At 40.6% G+C, this 20,973-nt stretch overlaps 1 protein-coding gene across 6 annotated transcripts in view; it reads right to left on the bottom strand.

The window, feature by feature from the left end:
- Positions 1 to 14,454: 14,454 nt before the first annotated feature.
- clec16a (C-type lectin domain containing 16A) overlaps positions 14,455 to 20,973 on the bottom strand; it is a 172,602-nt gene continuing 166,083 nt past the window's right edge. For 5 of the 6 annotated variants that reach the window (XM_078418213.1, XM_078418218.1, XM_078418216.1 and 2 more), the window contains one exon: positions 14,455 to 18,882. In XM_078418213.1, the coding sequence (XP_078274339.1) occupies positions 18,491 to 18,882 (392 nt within the window). In that variant the 3' untranslated portion in view covers positions 14,455 to 18,490. The remainder of the gene's footprint in view (positions 18,883 to 20,973) is intronic. The other variant, XM_078418219.1, reaches the window with a different exon arrangement.

Below are 20,973 nucleotides of genomic sequence, written 5' to 3'. Positions count from 1 at the left end.
GCAGCAGAGGGAAGACAGGACAATGATTCTAAAAAAAAAAGTTTACTTAATATTAACATCAATTAACACAACCAGTTCTTTTCCAGCCGCAATAACAAAATATTTTTTTAAACCTATGATTCGAGTAGATAGGCGATGTCTGCGTGAATAATGTTTATGGGAATGTTTCAGTTCAGTGAACATGAGCTAAGATAATGTAAGAAAATAACTGCAGATGCTGGTACAAATCGAAGGTATTTATTTCACAAAAAGCTGGAGTAACTCAGCAGGTCAGGCAGCATCTCAGGAGAGAAGGTATGGGTGACGTTTTGGGCCGAGACCCTTCTTCAGACCCTTTTTCTTGAGCTAAGATAATCTTACTACTAACCCAAGCTCCTTAACCCAAACTCATTTGCTCCACTGACGGAGGTTTGATTTTAAAAAAAATCTTTGAGAAAAGCTTCAATATTCCAAATTTGATTTTCAATTGGATTAAATAAAAACTCCAAGCAAGCTGCACCCATCCCTACATGCTCATTGCTTGAAAGCATTTCCATGCACCAGTGCTTTCATTCCATGTCATTATGCTGAGTACATGTCTGTACGGAGTTTGTACGTTCTCCCCGTGACCTGCGTGGGTTTTCTCCGAGATCTTCGATTTCCTCCCACACTCCAAAGACTGGGTAAATGTAAAAATTGTCCCTAGTGTGTGTAGGATAGTGTTAATGTGCGGGGATCGCTGGGCGGCGCGGACTCGGTGGGCCGAAGGGCCTGTTTCTGCGCTGTATCTCTAAATCTTAAAAAAACCTTCACAGTAATCCCAAACTCTCACGTTTTACTCCTCCCGTTAAAGATCACAGCTGGTACACAACAGGTTGAAGCCATCTGCCACCAGAATTGATTTCAACATATCTGTTTCAACATATTGGTCTCAATTCTGGAGCAGTCTTAAGAAGTTTGAAGAAGGGTCTTGATCTGAAACGTCACCCATTCCTTCTCTCCAGAGATGCTGCCTGTCCTTGTGAATTACTCCAGTATTTTGTATCTAACCTTGCCTGACCTGCAACAACCATCAATATCCCAATATTTCAAAACCTGTATTCTCGTGTTCAAATACTTACTTTGCCCTCAGGAATCCGATATGGCCCGGCTGCCCTATAACATCCTGCACATCCTTCAGACACCAGCTTCTAGTTCAAAGCAAACACTGCTTTTTTTTTTAATACCCTGTTGTTGGCACTGTGCCTTCAAACATCTGGATCCCAATTTTACCTAACTCCATTCACCTATCTCACATTCCACAATTTAAAATATCTTGAAGTCTACCTGTGAGGGGGAAAAATGTATTTCCAACCCTCTGTCCCCCAACCCAATCCATCTGATCCTTTCTCCTTTTACCTCAACCGCCATCTGTTCCTTACATTCGAGTACCATTTTGGGACAGGTTACCAAGACCATTCCTGCAGCTGTCCACCAAATCTGCACTTAAAGTCTGAAGAAGGGTCTCGACCCGAAACGTCACCTATTCCTTGTCTTCAGAGATGCTGCCTCACCCGCTGAGTTACTCCAGCTTGTTTTGTTCTATCTTCGGTTTAAACCAGCATCTGCAATTCCTTCCTACACTTAAATTTGCATGTTTGGGTTCTTTAACTCTGTTTAAATTTACATTTCTTTTGTTTCAGATTAGGCTGAACAGTTGTTCAAGAATATTTTCAGAGCCACTAATACCTCAAAATAATATCACATGCAAGATAATCAAATCAGAACTAAGGCTGCACTGGATGCATTTTAATTGTTACAAAATTTGAGTAATAGAATATTATTTTTGACATTGCTAGTTTTGCTAATTCCTAATGTACAGGAAAATGATCATTTGCAAATCTTGATTATTCAGAATATATGTCAGTGCTTTTCATATCTAGCACAGAAAATTAATTTGAGAGATTGAAGTCAATCTTTGCTACACAAGTGCAACGAGATGAGCAGTACTCAAGTTTCAAGGTTTATCCAGTGTCCATTACGCTTTTCCAGCTTTCTTCCCCTTCTACAATGTCTGCAGAAGGGCTTGACCCAAATGGTTGCCGATCCATTTCCTCCACAGATGCTACCTGACCCACTGAGTTCCTCCAGCACTTTGCGTTTTGCTGAAGGTTGATGAATGGTTATGTCCCACCGTTAATCTCATGGGAACGGGCATACGAGGAGTTCAAAATTGCACAGCATGACATGCATCATATCTCCACTTCAGAAATAACTCAATATACTCCTTGTTTTGTTACACATAGTGCGTCATGTTAATATCCATACTTCAGGCAACAGAAGGAAATTGCTCACTTGATAGGCACGTTCTGTTTTTTAAAACTTGTGGTTCCATTTTGCAACCAGACATCATTGCAACTTCTACCGTACATTTTGTGTTATTTAGTTTAGTTTAGTTTAGAGATACAGCATTGAAAGAGGTGCTTTGGCCCACCGATTCCACACTGACCATCAATTATAGACACAAAATGCTGGAGTAACTCAGTGGGACAGGCAGCATCTCTGGAGAGAAGGAATGGGTGACGTTTCGGGTCGAGACCCTTTAGTCTGACCCGAAGACTTCAGTCTGAAGAAGGGTCTCAACCCGAAACATCACCCATACCTTCTCTCCAGAGATTCTGCCTGGCCCGCTGAGTTACTCCAGTATTTTGTGTCTATCTTCGCTTTAAACCAGCATCTGCAGTTCTTTCCTACACATCCAGACCATCAATTACCTGTTCACCCTAGTTTGATGTTAACCCACTTTCTCATCCACTCCCTGTACACTCGGGACAATTTACAGAGGCCAATTAACCTACAAACCTGCACGTCTTTGGGATTTTCTGAGGAAACCGGAGCACTTGAAGAAACCCTTGTGGTCACAGGGAGAACATACAAACTCCACACAGACAGCATTCGAAGTCAGGAATGAACTTGGGTTTCCGGCATTATGAGGCAGCAACTCTACCAGCTGTGTCCTGTGCAAAATCACAATCAAACAGGAATAGTGCCATTGTTTCTGAGTGGAACTCTAGAACATCAAGGTTAATGTACTGGATGAAACTAATACCCAAAATCACAGTATGTCAGTATGGCAAAAATCGCTCAATGTGAAATAAAAATCAAAGCTTTAATGTTCAACAAGAGCTGGCCATTATAAAGTGCCTCTTCGGGCGTGCAGTTCTTGGCCCCCCTTTGTAATTGCAAACTTTGGCCATTGTACTGTGCTGGGAAAAGCGTTTACATTTGCTGCCAATATACAGTGAAGCTGGTATTGATATTGTTTTATTATTGTACCAAGAAACAATAAAACGCTTTGATTGCGTGCTATTCAGACAAATCATACTGTACACGAGTACAATCAACCCATAAACAAGTCCAACAATAAGTGCAAAGAGAAAAATACCAGAGTGCAGAACGTGGCGTTACAGGATGATAACGTTCCAGTTAGAGAAACTGACAACAGTTTTGGGATTTCCACACATGTTTAGTTTGAGAGAAGTATTGGGAAGCTGTCAAATAGGATGAGCAATAAAGTCTGAGCTTGCTATAACACCCACACTCCAAAAACTAGGTCTTATGATGCGTGGCGTTTTCCACAGTAATTTAGGGAAACAAATGAATTCTCAGAAACTTTGTGTTTCCTTGCCATGTTGCCAAATGTTGTCCTTTACTTCTCAAAGTATGGATGCATTTTTAATGGTATATTGAACTATACTCACCATTGAACCCTCTAACATAATTTTATAAATAAATCACTCAAATATTTCAAATTAATGCACAAATGTTTTTAATGTGCATTGTTGATTTGGCACGTGCATTTTAATCTTTATTTAGCAGCCTGCAAAATATTTAAAATATTAGCTAAAATTTGGCTTTTCCTTTCTGAATTGCTGTCTATGAAAATGCAATGTCATTCGCTGTCGAGCTAGCTGAATGGTACTGGGCTTGGTTTATTATTGTCACGTGCGCCGAGAAACAGTGACAGGTTTTGTTTTGCATGTTGCAACGGGATACATAGATACATAGACAAAGGGTGCAGGAGGAGGCCATTCGGCCCTTCAAGCCAGCACCACCATTCAATGTGATCATGGCTGATCATTCACAATCAGTACCCCGTTCCTGTCTTCTCCCCTTGATTCCGCTAGCCCTAAGAACTCTATCTAACTCTCTTTTGAATGCATCCAGTGAATCGGCCACTGCCTTCTGAGGCAGAGAATTCCACAAATTCACAACTCTGGGCGAAAAAGGTTTTTCTCATCTCAGTTCTAAATGGCCTATACCTTATTCTTAATCTGTGGCCCCTGGTTCTGGATGCCCCCAACTTCGGGAACTTGTTTCCTGCATCTATCGTGCCCAATCCATTAATAATTTAACAGTATATGTTTCTATAAGATCCCCTCTTATCCTTCTAAATTCCAGTGAATACAACCCCAGTCGCTCCATTCTTTCATCACAGATAGATTGGAATCTCAGGAATTCATCCCCAGCATAGGGGAGGTCCATTCAAGAGTCTGATAACAGCAGGGAAGAAGTTGTTCTTAAATCTGGTGGTATGTGCTGTCAAGGCTTGGTATCTTCTGACAGACGGGAGAGGGGAGAAGAGAGAATGACTTGGGTGCCAGTGGTCATTGATTAAATTGGCTGCTTTCCCAAGCTAGCGTGAAGTAAAGATGGAATAAATGTGGGGAGGCACTGGGGAGGGAGGGGCAGAGCAAGAGGCCAGTTTGTGTGATGGACAACTCTGCATTTTTCCTGCGGTCTTAGGTGGAGTAGTTGCCATATCAAGCTATGATGCATCCGGATAGGGCTCTTTCTACGATGCATCTGTAGAAATTAGAATCGTTGAATTTCCTTGGGTATTTTAATTTTCCATGCAATGTTGACTGATAACCCTTTGAATGAAGCACTCATGTAAATCACCAATGTCGTTGGTAAGTTTTTGTGAAGTATTAGTGCTTGATTTTTAACTCAAACAAACTGCAAGCTTAATCGCTGATACAAGATCAGATTAACTTGGACACCCTGACCTGATCTTCCAGTGAATGGTAAACTGCCCGCACTTGCCTGCTGATAATTAAAGCAGCACATACAATCCTTGTTTTGTCACAGTTGCCTGTGATTACTTTAAATCGATGGAAGGCCAAAGCTGACATTGTAAAAAAGGAAGGCTATGCCAGTGTGCTTTGTAGAATGTGGCAGAGGTGGTCAGGGAATCAGTCATGGATGTGGCCATCTTCAGGGTCTTAAAAAACAGTACAAATCTGGATATCAAGAAGTTTTACATAAGGTAGGAAAGAACTGCAGAAGCTGGTTTAAACCAAAGATAGACACAAAATGCTGGAGTAACTCATCGGGTCAGGTAGTATCTCTGGAGAGAAGGAATGGGTGACGTTTCAGGTCGAGATCCCAGTCTGAAGTAGGGTCTCGATCTGAAACGTCACCCATTCCTTCTCTCCAGAGATGCTGCCTGACCCGCAGAGTTACTCCAGCATTTTGTGTCTATCTCCAGTTGTACATGAGGGTTGGATATGCTGTGCAGTTACCAGCAGCCAGGTATGGGCAGCTCATCATTCACAGTAGGATGAGGTTAGTGTGTTCAAGTTGCTCTGATCTTGTGGCAGCGATTCAGCCTGTCATTTTAGATTAAAAATCAAGCTATAATACTTCACAGTTAGCGAAGATATCGGCAATTTAAATAAGTGCTTGATTCCAAGGGTTATCAGTCAACACTTGCATGTCAAACAGAGCTGGACTGGCCAAAGATGCAGCAAACGTGGAGCATTAGCTCCTTGGCAGAGAGGAGGCATGCATTTTAAGTAATCAGTCGAAGGATCGATGAGAAGAGGAAAAACATTGTTTTGCCAGAAGGTGATTGGGGTTGGGGGCTCACTGCTTGAAATAATTCAGATGAGTTTATTGAAATTACAGTAGGAAAGAACTGCAGATGCTGGTTTAAATCTAGGGTAGACACGAAATGCTGGAGTAACTCAGCGGGACAGGCTGCATCTCGGGAGAGAAGGCTGAAGAAGGGTCTCGACCCGAAACGTCACCCATTCCTTCTCTCCAGAGATGCTGCCTGACCCGCTGAGTTACTCCAGCATTTGCCTTGAAATTACCTTTGCATTGAAATTACATATTCATATGAAGCCCTGAGTTAATAGCATACATACAATAATGATAAATGGATTGAATTAAACTGAATACATTTTATTAGCCAAGTATGTACACATACAAGGAATTTGCCTTGGTGCTTTGCTCGCAAGTAACAACACGACATACAGTGGACAATTAAGAATAAAACATTATAATTTAAATGTGATGAATGAAATAAAATACCAGAGCAAAAGGAGGCTACAGACTTTTGGTTGTTGAGTAGAGCTACTGCTCGTGGAAAAAAACCCTGTTTTTATGTCTAGCTATGGCAGCTTTGACAGTCTAGAGTCGCCTTGCAGAGGGAAGTGCTTCAAAGAGTTTGTGGCCAGGGTCAGAGATAATCTTGCCCGCTCGCTTCCTGGCCTTTGCAGTGTACAGTTCGTCGATGGGGGGAAGGTTGCAGCCAACAATCTTCTTAGCTGATCTAACAATGTGCTTGGTGGCTGAGCCAAACCAGACCATGATGGAGAAGGTGAGGACAGACTCTCTGATGGCAGTATAAAACTGGACCATCATTGCCTGTGGCAGATTGTGTTTTCTCAGCAGCCGCAGGAAGTACATCCTCTGTTGGGCCTTTCTGACTGTGGAGTTGATGGTGGCCCCCCATTTAAGGTCCCTGGAGATGATGGTTCCAAGGAACTTAAATGACTCCACAGATGTGACTATGGTGTTGTTGATGGTGAGTGGGGGGAGGGGAGGGGGAGCTCTCCTAAATTCTACAATTAGTTCCACTGTCTTAAGAGCATTGAGCTCCAGGTTGTTGTGATGGCACCAGAACGCCAGCTGTGTCACTTCCTGTCTGTCGGCAGATTCCTCCCCATCCTGGATCAGTCCAATCAGGGTTGTGTCATCCGCAAACTTGAGAAGCTTGACAGAGGAGTCTGTGGAGGTGCAGTCGTTGGTATAGAGAGAGTAAAGGAGAGGGGAGAGTACGCAGCCTTGCGGTGCTCCTATGCTGAGGGTCTGCGGGTCCGAGATGTGCTTTCCCAGCCTCACATGCTGCTTCCTCTCTGTCAGGAAGTTGATGATCCACTGACAGAGGGGTTCAGGCACAGTCAGCTGGGAGATTTTGGAGTGTAGTAGCTCTGGCTCAATGGTGTTGAATGCAGAGCTAAAATCCAGACAAAACCCTTGCATAGGTCCCCTGGCGGTCTAGGTGCTGGAGGATGAAGTGCTGGCCTAGGTTGACTGCATCATCCACTAACCTATTGGCCCGGTATGCAAACTGCAGGGGGTCCAGCAGGGGGTTCGTGATATTTTTCAGCTGGGCCAGCACAAGCCTTTCAAGGGTCTTCATGATTACAGATGTCAGTGCGACAGGCCTGTAGTCATTAAGACCAGTAATCCTTGGCTTTTTGGGTACAGGAACAACAGTGGAGACTTTGAAGCAGGCAGGGACAGTGCAGATTTGCAGGGACTGGCTGAAAATGCCTGTGTAGATCGGTGCCAGTTGTTCGGCACAGAGCTTGAGGGTGGAGGGGGAAACATTGTCCGTTCTGGAGATTTCCGGCTTTTCTGTCTCCTGAATAGCTTCTCCACCTCCTTAATGTCTATTGTTTAGTATTTGGGTTAGTGCTTGAAGATACATGGTCTACAGAGCTTCTGTTACTAACGCACTGACTCCCACAGCTATTTGGACTTCACTTCTTCCCACCCTGTCTCCTGCAAAAAATCTATCCCCTACTCCCAATTCCTCCGTCTACGCCGCATCTGCGCCCAGGATGAGGTGTTTCACACTGCGTTCATGCCTCTATCTTGTTAGAACATTTTAAAAATTGGTTATATTTCTGCACGATGCAAAAAAATGGAGCTGGGTTGTAACTCCTTGGATATCCCAGCACAAATGTTAGACATTTGTCAAACATCACTTGTATTTGTATTAATCTGTAAAGTGCCAATCCGAATAAATATTTGTAAAATGTAAAGGACAAGTTGAAAGGGTAATTCCTAAATGTTTGGTAAATTTGTGGTTTCGGTTTGTAATCATGTTTTTTTTCTAACATAGGATAAACGGAACATGCCAGTAATTGGGGGTGACTAAGAATCTCAGTTTAACCCAGGAAATAAACAGATACATCTCCTAAACGCAGAGTTCTTCATGGAAGGTTACCATTCTTGAAATGTTGCATCGATATGACCATAGATGGTTTGACCATCTGGATAAGTTAAGAGAATAGATGCAGAGATTTTATTTGGAAAGGCTGATGTACACGAGATTATGCCTTACATGCTTTGCAAACAAACAAGTTCCACAGAAATGATGACTTTTAGGGAATCTTAGAAACACGTAGTTTGCCCTGCCGATGTGAATGTTTGAAGATCGGAACAATTATATTTTTATTCCATACATTCCAGTGTAGATTTTGCCAAAATATGAATATGCCAACTGAAAATTCATGACCGTTTTGTGGTAATGTTATTTCTTTGAGAGGGTGGTGTGCTACTGAAATTGCCGCCCAAAAGATACATATTTCACAGAAACTGTAGGTACGGTGAAATCCATGCAATACCCATTAGTAATAATGGATTACTTTAAATGAAAGAAATGTCCCTCCTTCCTGATTCTGAACAAAGAATCACTTAAAAAAAAATGTCAGCAAAGCACTTCCCTAAATTGCTATTCAACTTGGTTTTAAAAAAACACGAGGACAAGGAAACACACGATTTTTCATGTATCATGTGCTTAAATACATCTGATTATTGGTGGCATGATTCTGCCACCGGATTTAAATTATGCCAGAGAAAAGTTTCTTATTGTCATTCAAGTTAATTTTCCTCAGAATTCAATTTTGGATAGGCAGTTGGCCAGGTAAATTATAAAACACCAGTCCTGCCGGATAGAACCAGCAGCTGTGGAGGTGGTTTCCAATGAAGTTCTCTCAGGATAGACGCAAAGTGCTTGAGTATCTCTGTGGATCAGGCGGCATCTCTGGAGAAAACGATAGGTATCGTTTCAGGGTGGGGGCCCTTCTTCAGATTGAACTGACACAAAATGTCACCTATCCATTTTCTCCAGAGATGCTGCCTGACCTGCTGAGTTATCCCGGCACCTTGTGTCTAACTTTGGTACAAACCAGCATCTGCAGTTCTTCGTTTCTGCAAAGTACTCTCAGGGAAGGAAATTTGAAATCTTGTCACATGATCTGCATTCCTCAAGCACCCTACACACCGTTAGTCAACTCAGCTGCTATCTTGGTCCTGAGCTACCTTCTCATTACACTGAAAAATAAATAGATATTTATTGACTCGGATGCCAAACAACCATCCTGACCCCCTCCCCCCATCTTCCAGGTCCAATATCTTTATAATTAGAACACACATATATTCTAAGAAAATGAAAAGTAGATTTAACAATTTCCTAGATGTTTTCTCCAGGGTTTCTTGAACCTGCATCATGAAGATTAAACTTTGATTTCTGAAGAACTGGCCAGCATTTGAAGGATCTATGGGATTTCACCACCTTGAGTTAGAGAGGCAAACTCCAGAGACTTTTGACTTGTTCATGGGATACATGTATCAGTTCTTGAATCTGAAGGCTTGGAGAATCATTTAAGAATCAACCACATAACTGTGGGTCAGAAATCATAGATAGAATGAACCCCATACAGAACATATTAGTAAACCAGATAGAATTTTAGTGTGACAATCTGGTTGTATCAACAGATTATGTTTATTTAAATTTTCCACCTGTTGTCATGAGATTCAAACATGTTATTGGAACTATTATTGAAATAAAATCTTGGCTTCAATCAAACTTCCTCAAACTCAATTGCAACAAATCTGAAATCATCATCATTGGTCCAAAAACACTCACCAAATCCACCCAAAACTTCATCCTCAACATTGATGGTCTCCCAGTATCCACCTCACCTCACATCCGGAATCTTGGAATCATCCTTGATCAAACCCTCTCCTTCGACAAACACATCAAACACATCACAAAGACAGCCTTCTTCCACCTCAAAAACATTGCCCGTCTCCGTCCATCCCTCTCCTCCACAGCTGCAGAAACCCTCATCCACGCCTTCATCACCTCCCGTCTGGACTACTGCAACAGCCTCCTCTATGGCGCACCCTCAAAAATCATCAATAAACTTCAATATTCAAAACTCCGCTGCCCGTCTACTCACACACCTCGATCCGTGACCATATCACCCCGTCCTTTATAAACTCCACTGGCTCCCCATCCCCCAGAGAATCCAGTACAAAATCCTCCTCATAACCTACAAAGCCCTCCATAACCTGGCCCCATCCTACCTGACCGACCTCCTCCACAGGCACACTCCCACCTGCACCCTCCGCTCTGCCGCTGCCAATCTCCTATCCCCCCACATCCGGACTAAACTCAGATCCTGGGGGGACAGGGCTTTCTCCATCGCTGCTCCCACCCTATGGAACTCACTACCCCAAACCGTTAGAGACTCCTCCACACTCACCACATTCAAAACATCGCTGAAGTCTCACCTGTTCAGTACTGCCTTCAACCACTGAAGGTCACCTCACCTTCTGTCTCCTTTCTCTGTTCATTTATTTATTTACTTATTTATCTATTTATTCATTTCCCTATGTTCTCAAAATCTCTGTAAAGCGTCTTTGAGTATATGAAAAGCGCTATATAAATAAAATGCATTATTATTATTATTATTATTAACTCAACCTCTGATTAATAGACAAATACTGCATATACTAAATGTCGCTGTTTGCATTTTATAATGGTCAACTTTATGAACCCAGACAGACAAGAATCTTTCACCTCCCTCAATGGCTTTCAATGAGTTGCAGGTAAAGTTTATCAATGAGTTGCAGGTGTGGAAGGTCTGGGTTTAATCAGCCTATTAAGCATGCTTAGTCTTCTTCTGTTGGAGAATCCAACTAAAATTAACACTTCAGAGAATGCAATGGTCCCTGCTGAAGATTATGGAGGACAAGAGCATGCTCATTTATTATACCATTACCATCAAGTGAAAATTGCTTTCAAAGCTCATATATTAACAGCAGGTCCAGTCACAGTGATATACTCGCCATATCCGAAACTACTTCTGCAGCACAGAATCAACAGCAAAACAGAAAAACCCTTTCAAGTTTGTTTATTAAGATTTAAATGGGTTTCTAAGTGCTTTCTATAAATGTGTAGGAATGAATTAGAAACAGCAAATATTTTTCATCTACCTTAAGAGGCAGATTTAGATTAGCCATGTGTTTTTCAGGAATTGTACTGGGGCTTATGTCATCTGTTTAGTTAAGAGATACGACATTGAAACAGGTCATTCGGCCCCACGTGTCTGCGCCGACCAATGATCACCCATAAACTAGTTCTATTCTACACATTAGGGACAATTTACAAAAGCCAATTAACCTACAAACCTGCTCGTCTTTGGAATGTGGGAGCACAAACTCTGTACAGACAGCAACTGCAGTCAGGATCAAACCTGGAACTCTGGCACTGTAAGGCAGCAGCTCTTCCACACTGTGCCATCACATGAAATCATCTTTGAAGAATTAACAATATACAACTTTATCTAACAATACTAGGACCATCTCTGACATCTCCCTATCGTTTCTAGATCTCACCGTCTCAATCACAGGAGACAGACTATCAACTGATTTATTCACAAAATGCTGGAGTAACTCAGCAGGTCAGGCAGCATCTCGGGAGAGAAGGAATGGGTGACGTTTCGGGTCGAGACCCTTCCTCAGACTGAGAAGGAATGGGTGACGTTTCGGGTCGAGACTCTTCCTCAGTCTGAGGAAGGGTCTCAACCCGAAACGTCACCCATTCCTTCTCTCCCGAGATGCTGCCTGACCTGCTGAGTTACGCCAGCATTTTGTGAATAAATCGATTTGTACCAGCATCTGCAGTTATTTTCTTAGACTATCGACTGACATCTATTACAAACACACTGACTCCCATAGCGATCTAGACTACTTCTTCCCACCTTGCTTCCTGTAAACTCTATCCCCTTTTCCCAATTCCTCCGTCTACGCCGCATCTGCGCCCAGGATGAGGTTTTCCATACCAGGTCATTGGAGATGTCCTCATTCTTTAGGGAACGGGGGCTCCCCTCTTCCATTATAGGTGAGGCTCTCACTAGGAGTCCCCATTGTCCTCACCTTCCACCCCATCAGCTGTCAAATACAGCACACAATGCTCCAACATTTTCAGCACCTCCAACTGGATCCCACTACTGGCCACATCTTCCCATCTCCACCCCTCTCTGCTTTCCGCAGAGACGGTTCTCTCTGCAACTGCCTGGTCAACTCGTCCCTTCCCAAACAAACAGCCCCCTCCCCAGGTATTTCCCCTGTAACCACAGGAGATGCAACACCTGTCTCTTTACTCCCCCTTGACTCTGTCCAAGGACCCCAAGTCTTTACAGGTGAGGCAGAGGTTCACTTGCACCTCCTCCAACCTTATCTACTGTATCCACTCCTGTATATCGGCGAGACCAAGCGCAGGCTTGGCGATCGTTTAGCTGAACACCTCCGCTCAGTCCGTCTAAACCTACCTTATCTCCCGGTTGCTCAGCACTCTAACTCTCCCACCCATTCCCAATCTGACCTTTCTGTCCTGGGCCTCCTCCATTGTCAAAGTGAGGCCCAATGCAAATTGGAGGAAGCACATCACATTTTGCTTGGGTAGCTTATACCCCAGCAGTATGAACATTGACCTCTCTAACTTCAAGTAGCCCTTGCTTTCCCTCTCTCTCCATCCCTTCCCCAGTTCTCCTACCAGTCTTACCGTCTCCAACTACATTTCATCTCTGTACCGCCCACTCCCCTGACATCGGTTTGAAGGGTCTCGACCCGAAACGTCACCCATTCCTTCTCTCCAGAGATGCTCCCTGTCCTGCTGAGTTACTCCAGCATTTAGTGTCTACCTTTTATCTAATAATAAATGTTTCATGTGCACCATTTTTCCCCTTTGTGACCAGCTCATAACATTGTCTCAGAGGATTCAGGAGAGGGTTGTGAGGGTTGGGTAATCAGCAAACTGCTTGAGTAAGGAAATCTCCACAGACATTGCTGACACTGATACTTTTCATAGTAAGAATGTTTGTACAACATGATACTGTATTATGACATGGGTTGTCACTTATGGCATTTTCAAACAATGGGAAAAAAAGCAAACCTATGTAATTTCTTCACCTATTAATCAGGTAACATGATCAACAGAATGTAATGTTCAACATGTGCGGACTCACATTGCTGCCTCTTCTGTCACTATTCCCAACTTTAAAAATTGGTATCTTTTTGTTGAAATCTCACATTGACGTGGTTTCAATCTTTCTCATTCTTAACCATTCAACTTTCTTAGGAAGCGTTTTTTCCTTTGTCTTGCCTGTTGTACAAGATCCCCAGTGGCTTCACGCAGCTTTTGGCTTCTCTGCTTTCCCTGGTATCGGCTGGGGAATTTGGATTTTTTCTAAACCACTCTACTTCCTTCTCTTGAAAGATATTTCTTAAAATCCATTTCTTTTTACTCGGCTTTGAAATCCTTCAATGTTTTGCCTGTGAATGGTAGATATTTACTTGCAGAGAGTTCCACTGATATATAATGCAAATTTTCTAAATTCATCCCATGATCTGCCGGGAATTGGAGGGATGGGATGGCTGCTAGGGTTAACTGTTTTGGTACTAATAGTTCTGAAAAGATTGCAAACTCAATCCCTATCTTTCACCGAGACACCCCCCCTCGAAGGGCCAAATGGCCTCCTCCTGCACCTATTGTCTATTGTCTCCCAATTTATAAAATGATTCGACACATCGTAAACACAGAAAACACTATAGTGTATTATACATATGTTTATGCTTTTTGGCCAAGTTAGCCATGTTTTAAGTTCACGTCACAAACTGATGTCCCATTTAGCGAGTAGGGAAAACAGCAGAGAAAATAAGTGGCAAAAATATTTCCACTAATTTTACCGGGATCTCTTTTTAACAACCATAAATAATTAGCTGCTTCTTGGTAATATTTAGTTCAGAGCTTATATTTGGGGCGGTTTTCGTTGCTGATGCTGCTTGTCGTTATTAAGGCAAATTAATATTGTGAACTGATGTTAACAGTTTACTTGCCAATTGGTTATGATTTAGCAAACTCATCAACTCACATTGAAATGGACTTCAGGAACTAAATTGCAACATCAAACCAACAGGCATCTTGGTGAATTAAAGAGAGTTCCTCCACAGCCATTACCAGTCAATTAACCAGACGGGATGGTTAACGTTCTTAATGTTTCATGAGCTAGCTCCCCCAATGTGGAGTAAAGATTAAACACATTTGAAATGCAAAACAAACCTTATATTTATTGCCATTGTGGAGATGACAAACAGGCTACATTGTGCATTTTCCTGTTCTGTCCCTTGGAGCATTGTGAAATACCCAGGTTACATGACCTTTACCTGTGCTACCTGAGCTCATGGTGCAAACAAAAGCATAAGTCTGAAAGGAACCTTCATATGGAAAACAAAGCAAAAGTCTCCACATTTGCAAACAAAGCAATTTTCCTAGTTAAAACATAACCCACATTTCCCAAATATACACATGATTTACAGTTTAGTTTACATATCCCCCAAAGTGGTGTTGACATCAAGCTTGAAGTAATGCACTGCTCACTAATTTAGGGATTGAGAAAGCATTAATGTAGATAATCTTAGTATTGCTTAATCTTAAATACAGAAAGTTTCATTTTTACACAATTGACACACAATGTTTCATTTACAATGATCTTTTTAATCTATACAAAACTCTGAGAAAATATGTTCAGTACACTAAGTACCAATACAGCCTTCGCGGTTCAGCGATGGAAATACATTGCTCACTGTTTGTGCACTGTTTGTTAAACAGCACAAGTCAATGCAGCAAAGGGACGCAAATGTTGCAACTTCAGGGCACACCAAGTTTTGCAAGCACACGGAGGTTAGGCGGGGCGGGGGGGGGGAATCTACGTGAATGAACGTGACATATGTCAATCTTTGAAACTGATTGTGTTGATACTATGATCAATATTCTCCCAGCAGGACAATGCATTTTCTTGACCTGTAGAAACATGCCACATTTTACATAGCTAGCTGGGATTTCTGTGACAATGAATTATATGATTGGTTAAATCTGCACAATGCTAAAAATTACCTAATGTCAATAGACAAGCTACTCGATGAGCAGCTGAATTTGAGAATGGCTTGTTCTACAAAATGAATGTACTGCTTGCCATCACGTCAAAACCCCATGAGAACACCTGAAATACTAAACAGCACATTACATTTATACTGAATATTTACCTGCATATTCTCCAAAACTACTTTATTCTAAATTGATTCCCCCCCACCCCCCCAATAAATTTAGGTCTTCCATTAGTTACCAGCAAATTAGAAATTAATATTCACATCAGTGCTTTTAAATTACATACAATATCCTTGTAGCCTGCACTGCTGCTAATAACATTATTGGTAGAAGTAATTCTTATTCCAGGAGCAGGCAGGGATCGTGAGAAACAAATGTAACAGACACTTGGAATTTCTGTAAGATTGTTAACATGTCAACAGCTTTGAGGGGAAGCAACTTAAAAAGAGAAGTTAATTTACTGTACTTGTCGTATAACCTATACTTGGTCCATGTTGTTTGCTAAGAGAACTATACGATTTTCTTTCTTGGTTGAATATTTATATAGACCTTGGTCTCTGTTATCTGCCTTCCTTAAGAGCATTGCAACATCTTTTATAGATACTTTATATGATGTCTTTCACAATGAAAAGAAAACGTTGTCAATGTGTTAGTTTCTGATGAAATTGATATAGTTCCAGCTTGGCTGTCCAGCATGTATGAAATTATGGAATGAACAGGTCAGTGTGAATGTATTGTAATGTTGGCAGATGATATTGAATAGGAGCTGATTCCTTTAATATCTTGTACTATTTTGTTTTTGATGAAACATTAGGTATTCACTGCTCACATCAATCACTGTTTTGATGGTCTAATGTACCATACGAAAGCAAGAGTACATCACTATTTATTTTGTGCATAAGATCGAAATTTAAATTGTTGCAATGTGGATTAATGTCATGACCTTGGAGTGAAATTATGTAGGGACATTGTGCCGTGGTGCTCATTTCAGATAGCCTATAGATTCAATATCGTGACCTACCTGATGAAATCATTATTAACTGTGTAATCTTTATGTATATGTTAATACTTTGGAGAACGACAGTTGGAAGGAGATTAGTTCAATTGACTGTACCTGTGACATCCATTTCCACAAGGCACTGCATGAGATCGGCCAGATACCAGTCACAAAGATATTGAATAGAAGAACCATCAGGTTTGCTTTCACAGTATTAGATACTCAGTTACGGTATTAAAGTGAAGGATTTAATCATAAGTATTCATGGATCATATTATAGTGGATTCAGCAGAAGCCAAACTCTGTGGTACGTTTCAAAGAACAACATTTAAAAATACAAGCATAGTCAGCGAATCTTATGATGTCAAACCCATCTAGTGTGAGCAGCAAGAGACTCACAAGTCTATTACAATAAATATCAGTGTTTCCACAGAGTGAGAAAGCTGGTATTAAAGATCAGTACTGAATCATTTAGCTTTCTACACTATATATCAGATTACTGAAACACAGCCAGACACTGAAGTCAAAATATTACAATTAATAATTCATTTCTGACTGCATACAATGTAGCTGCTTCTTTACTAACTTTAATTGGATGTATTGCCTGACTTCAGATCCAAAATCAGGCACACCATTTCATTTTGTGGACAGGTTAATTTTGTTTTTACAATTTATTTGAAAATAATTGCTTTTCCAGTTCGCCTATTTTGTTCCACCTACTGTAAGTGAGAAGTGCTTTAGACATCCTGCATTTTACTTTGGTTTTGTCATATCAAAATTGTAAATAATGTAACAAGCTCAGACCCAACGGACATAGAAACCACTATTTTATAGTCAACTTTTATAAATTCTGAAAATGTGACTTTACTTCTCCTCCAGATCAATATTGAAATATAAATGGAGCAGATTTTACTGAAGAAACTGTGTAGAAGCCAATTGGTTGTCAATGGGAGGAATAAATTGTGTGCCTTTGCAAACGAAAGGATTAGTGAGAAGCTAAGTGCAGGCAGATTAATAATACATTTTATAAATTAATCCAAGTGTCCAAGTTTCTGAGGAAGTCTGAAAAAACACTATAATTACAAACTATTACTTTCCATGTGCTGCCATGATAGTGATGTGGATGGTTTCGATTTCAAAAATAAACATTTCCCAATTTATTCCATCTCTCACCACATCCACTTTCTGGTTAAGAAGCCCTGCATAAACTGAAAAAGAAATGCAAAATGCTTGACTAAACCAAGTACATAACGGAAGACAGACACCCTCTAATTGTCCTTCTCTGAGATGCCAAGTCTTTCACTTGGTGCTATGCCCTGTGCCCCTTTCATCTATCATGCACTAAAATACTTACGTGCAGAATATATAGTGCTGGTTTGAATTGGCTTCCTTACGCAATTTCCAAAATGTACATATTATCTAGCTGTAAGAGCAGATTCATAAATTAATGGAATAAATAACCAGCAAATTCATTAAATCGAGAACTTCCACGGTAGCCAGCACTTGAGCCAAACATTAAAACTGGATTCCCGTTCCGTATCATCTTATGGAAGTGATATATTTTATAAAATTTGTTTACAGATTTTTAACACTGCAACAAATAAAATGAAAGCACTGTAAATATGCAAGTGCAACTTATGAAATCTGTTTGAATTAATAACAATGTGCAGAGCAGGTCTATTTGGTGCATCTAATTTTAGATAGGTGCTGGGTGTTTGTGGTTTTATTTAATGTTCCTTTCATAATTAGCGAATTTTGTATTTTATATTGGGGTACATTTATAAAATAGAGTTAAATTTGCAACGTGCAGTTTCAAAAACGTTTCAGCTAGCCATCACATGAATTCAGTTGGGTGTAATCAGTGATATAACATACATGGCTGAAAAAATGACACACCTCTGCTGTGCATATTTTGCTGAAAACCCTTGAAAAGGGCAGATAGAACCAAAGTCTAACCTACTCAGTCCCAGTCAGTGACAAGGCTGGACTGATGCATGGGATTAGTATGGAAAGCTGTACATAAAGTATGTTCTTCAGCTGGAAAGCTGGAACTGTTGACTAACTTATGTGCAAGGCTCCCCACTTCCAGAATCCAGAGGAACGTACAAGCAATTTGTGGGCTTCACAGAGTAACAGGCTTTTCTTTTTCAGCTGTGTTTGGACTAAAGGTTTAATTTCCTTGCTGTTCAGACCTGTTTCATCGCACAAACCCAGACATTTCAAAGGTTATGGTGCCTTCCATGCGTTGACTCAGATACTTCAGATTGCTGATTAATGTCCTCATTTTTTATCATCCCATCCGACTCGGATAATGCGGATGTCTGGCTTAAAGTGCTCACACTACGGATTTGCTGTGCATCAGCTGGTGGCAGCAGTGTTAGTGACTCCACGCTCAATGCATCTGTGTTGTCATCAGAAATAAGCGATATAGTTGGCTGATGGGCTGGAGTCAGACTTGGTGCCAGATTAGCAGCTTCTGGCTCAGCACTGGTGGTCAGATGGTAACAACTTGAGCCACCCTCTGCTGTAGGAGGCGAAGAATGGGCTTCATTGACAAATTTCACTTGGTCTGGAAAAGTCAAATGGGACTGCTCTTGAAGTTCAGGTCCATCTATTATTAAAGAAAGACATTTTATAGCTTTGAGTACAAAACGTCCATTCAGAGAAACATTTCTGAAAAATTAGAAGTCCCCTTGAACAAGTTTGGATTCCTATTCTACATTGTAACTATGGCAGCTAAAGTAGGAACCCCCATTATACCTTGGCATACTTGGTGAGTATTTACCAACCATGGATTTTAAGAACCCGTTTAATTTTTTTTTACTAGAATAGAGACAGATGACAGTCACATAGACAGTGATGGAACCTTAGAGAAACCAATATATAATAGCTCAGTGTTTAATAGGAAAACGGGAAAATTCTCATTCTTTACATTTAAGTGCCCTGTTCTTTACAATCATCTGTATTTGAAAGATTTTCATCTGAAAGAAAATCAATTATAAAATGTTCCTTAAATTATGTTCTCATCTCATAAAGCTTCATTTTATATTCATATTGTCTGTGCCTGTAAGTAAAAAGGCAAAATTAATGACAGCAAGGCAAAAGAAAAAAATAACTAAGAAAAGCAAGTGAAGAGGTGAGATGAAACATCAAAGTGATCAAAGTAATGTGTGAACAGATAGCGAAGTATTGACTTTTTACATTAAGACCGTTGTGCCTTTTTTTCCCTTATATGTGAAATATGCTCTTTATTTTCACCTCCTTTTTCCAGACCATTGGCCTGATGATAATGTCCCTCTCCTCAGCTAGATTCTACTTGTGTTCTCACCATCGCTGTGTGGCTCAGTAGATAAAATACAGAAACTTTGAATCTGCATCCACCAATCTATTTTCCAGAAATGTAAAAATGTGAAACTGCTGGAACATAAGATAATGTATACTGAATGCTTAGTGTGCTGCCAGAAATACTTGAAGGATAAGCGTCATGTTTTGTCTGTAAGTGTGTAAATAATCAAAAATTGATTAGATGTTCCCTCCAGGCTTCTACATTTATTGCAATCTGTAAAACATTTAACAAAAGTTGGTACAATCAAAGTTACTTGAGGGAATGTTGATTAAAAGTCACATTATTGAATCAAGTCAAGGCCAACGAGGTTGAGTTCGGAACCATACAGAAATCCAAGGGAGGGGGTGGGCTACGAAGCCAAACAAAAAGAGGGTGAGGAGGGGTGAGTGGCAACAGTCCCATCCTGTTGCTGCAGGTCTTGAGAAATCCTGATACTGATTGTGCCAAGCTGCAAGTCAACACAGAATGCCCACGCTGCTTGCCCCAGCTTTCCCTCAGCATAATCTGCACATTGCTTCCATGGTTCACTCCATATTGAACCACGTAGAGAAGAAATCACAGGCTCAATGCTGCAGGAGTGACACCAGGTCAGAATGCTCCCCAAGCAGTTGTCTTTATTAAAAAATACAGTTTGTATTTCTCCATATGGCACAAAACTTCAGGATGGGACTTTTGTAGAAATTCACACTAATAAGTAGTGCTGTGGGGTTGCACAGGTCAGGGTACCAGTGCCTACCGTGTTAGTTAGTGCAAGAGGACAAATTCAGTGAAACGCTAAACCCAGCTTCAATAATAAGGTATTTTCTCCCCTGTAAGATATAGATTGATAATTTATCTCTTTGGAATGTTCATTAATCAGTCTCAAAAACTACTTTGGAAAAATTAAATTTTAACTTGCAGAAATTTTATTAGTTATTGAGATCAAATATCAAATCAAACTAAGACTGCAAAATTAAATTTCAAATCCTTTAAGGGTTCTCCCCTCTTTAATTTTTATAAATTTTGTGGCATGCTCTTTCACTAATATCTGATTTATTCTAATGGCACTGTTGATATTTTGATTTTTGGTTATTGCAGTCCATCTGAAAACATGAGTTCAGTTGATTTTGTGGAAGAAATATTAGAATATAAAACTAAAACAGTACTTCGCCTGAGAAAGTAATATTATATTTGACAGAATAGACTCAGTTAATTGAATTCATTGAAAAAAAATGTAATAATTGACTTATCAATAGCTTGATTGCTATAGGTGATAAGAATGGTCATTGGTTGTAACATTTACTTAGTTCCAAATGAATTCATGAAATAGTGAATTAAAATTAAATTATCAAATTCATAAACATCACAGCAAAGGAA

This window comes from Rhinoraja longicauda, chromosome 21, assembly GCF_053455715.1.
Source record: "Rhinoraja longicauda isolate Sanriku21f chromosome 21, sRhiLon1.1, whole genome shotgun sequence".
NCBI lineage: Eukaryota > Metazoa > Chordata > Chondrichthyes > Rajiformes > Arhynchobatidae > Rhinoraja > Rhinoraja longicauda.
This window is presented reverse-complemented; position numbering and strand designations above follow the sequence as displayed.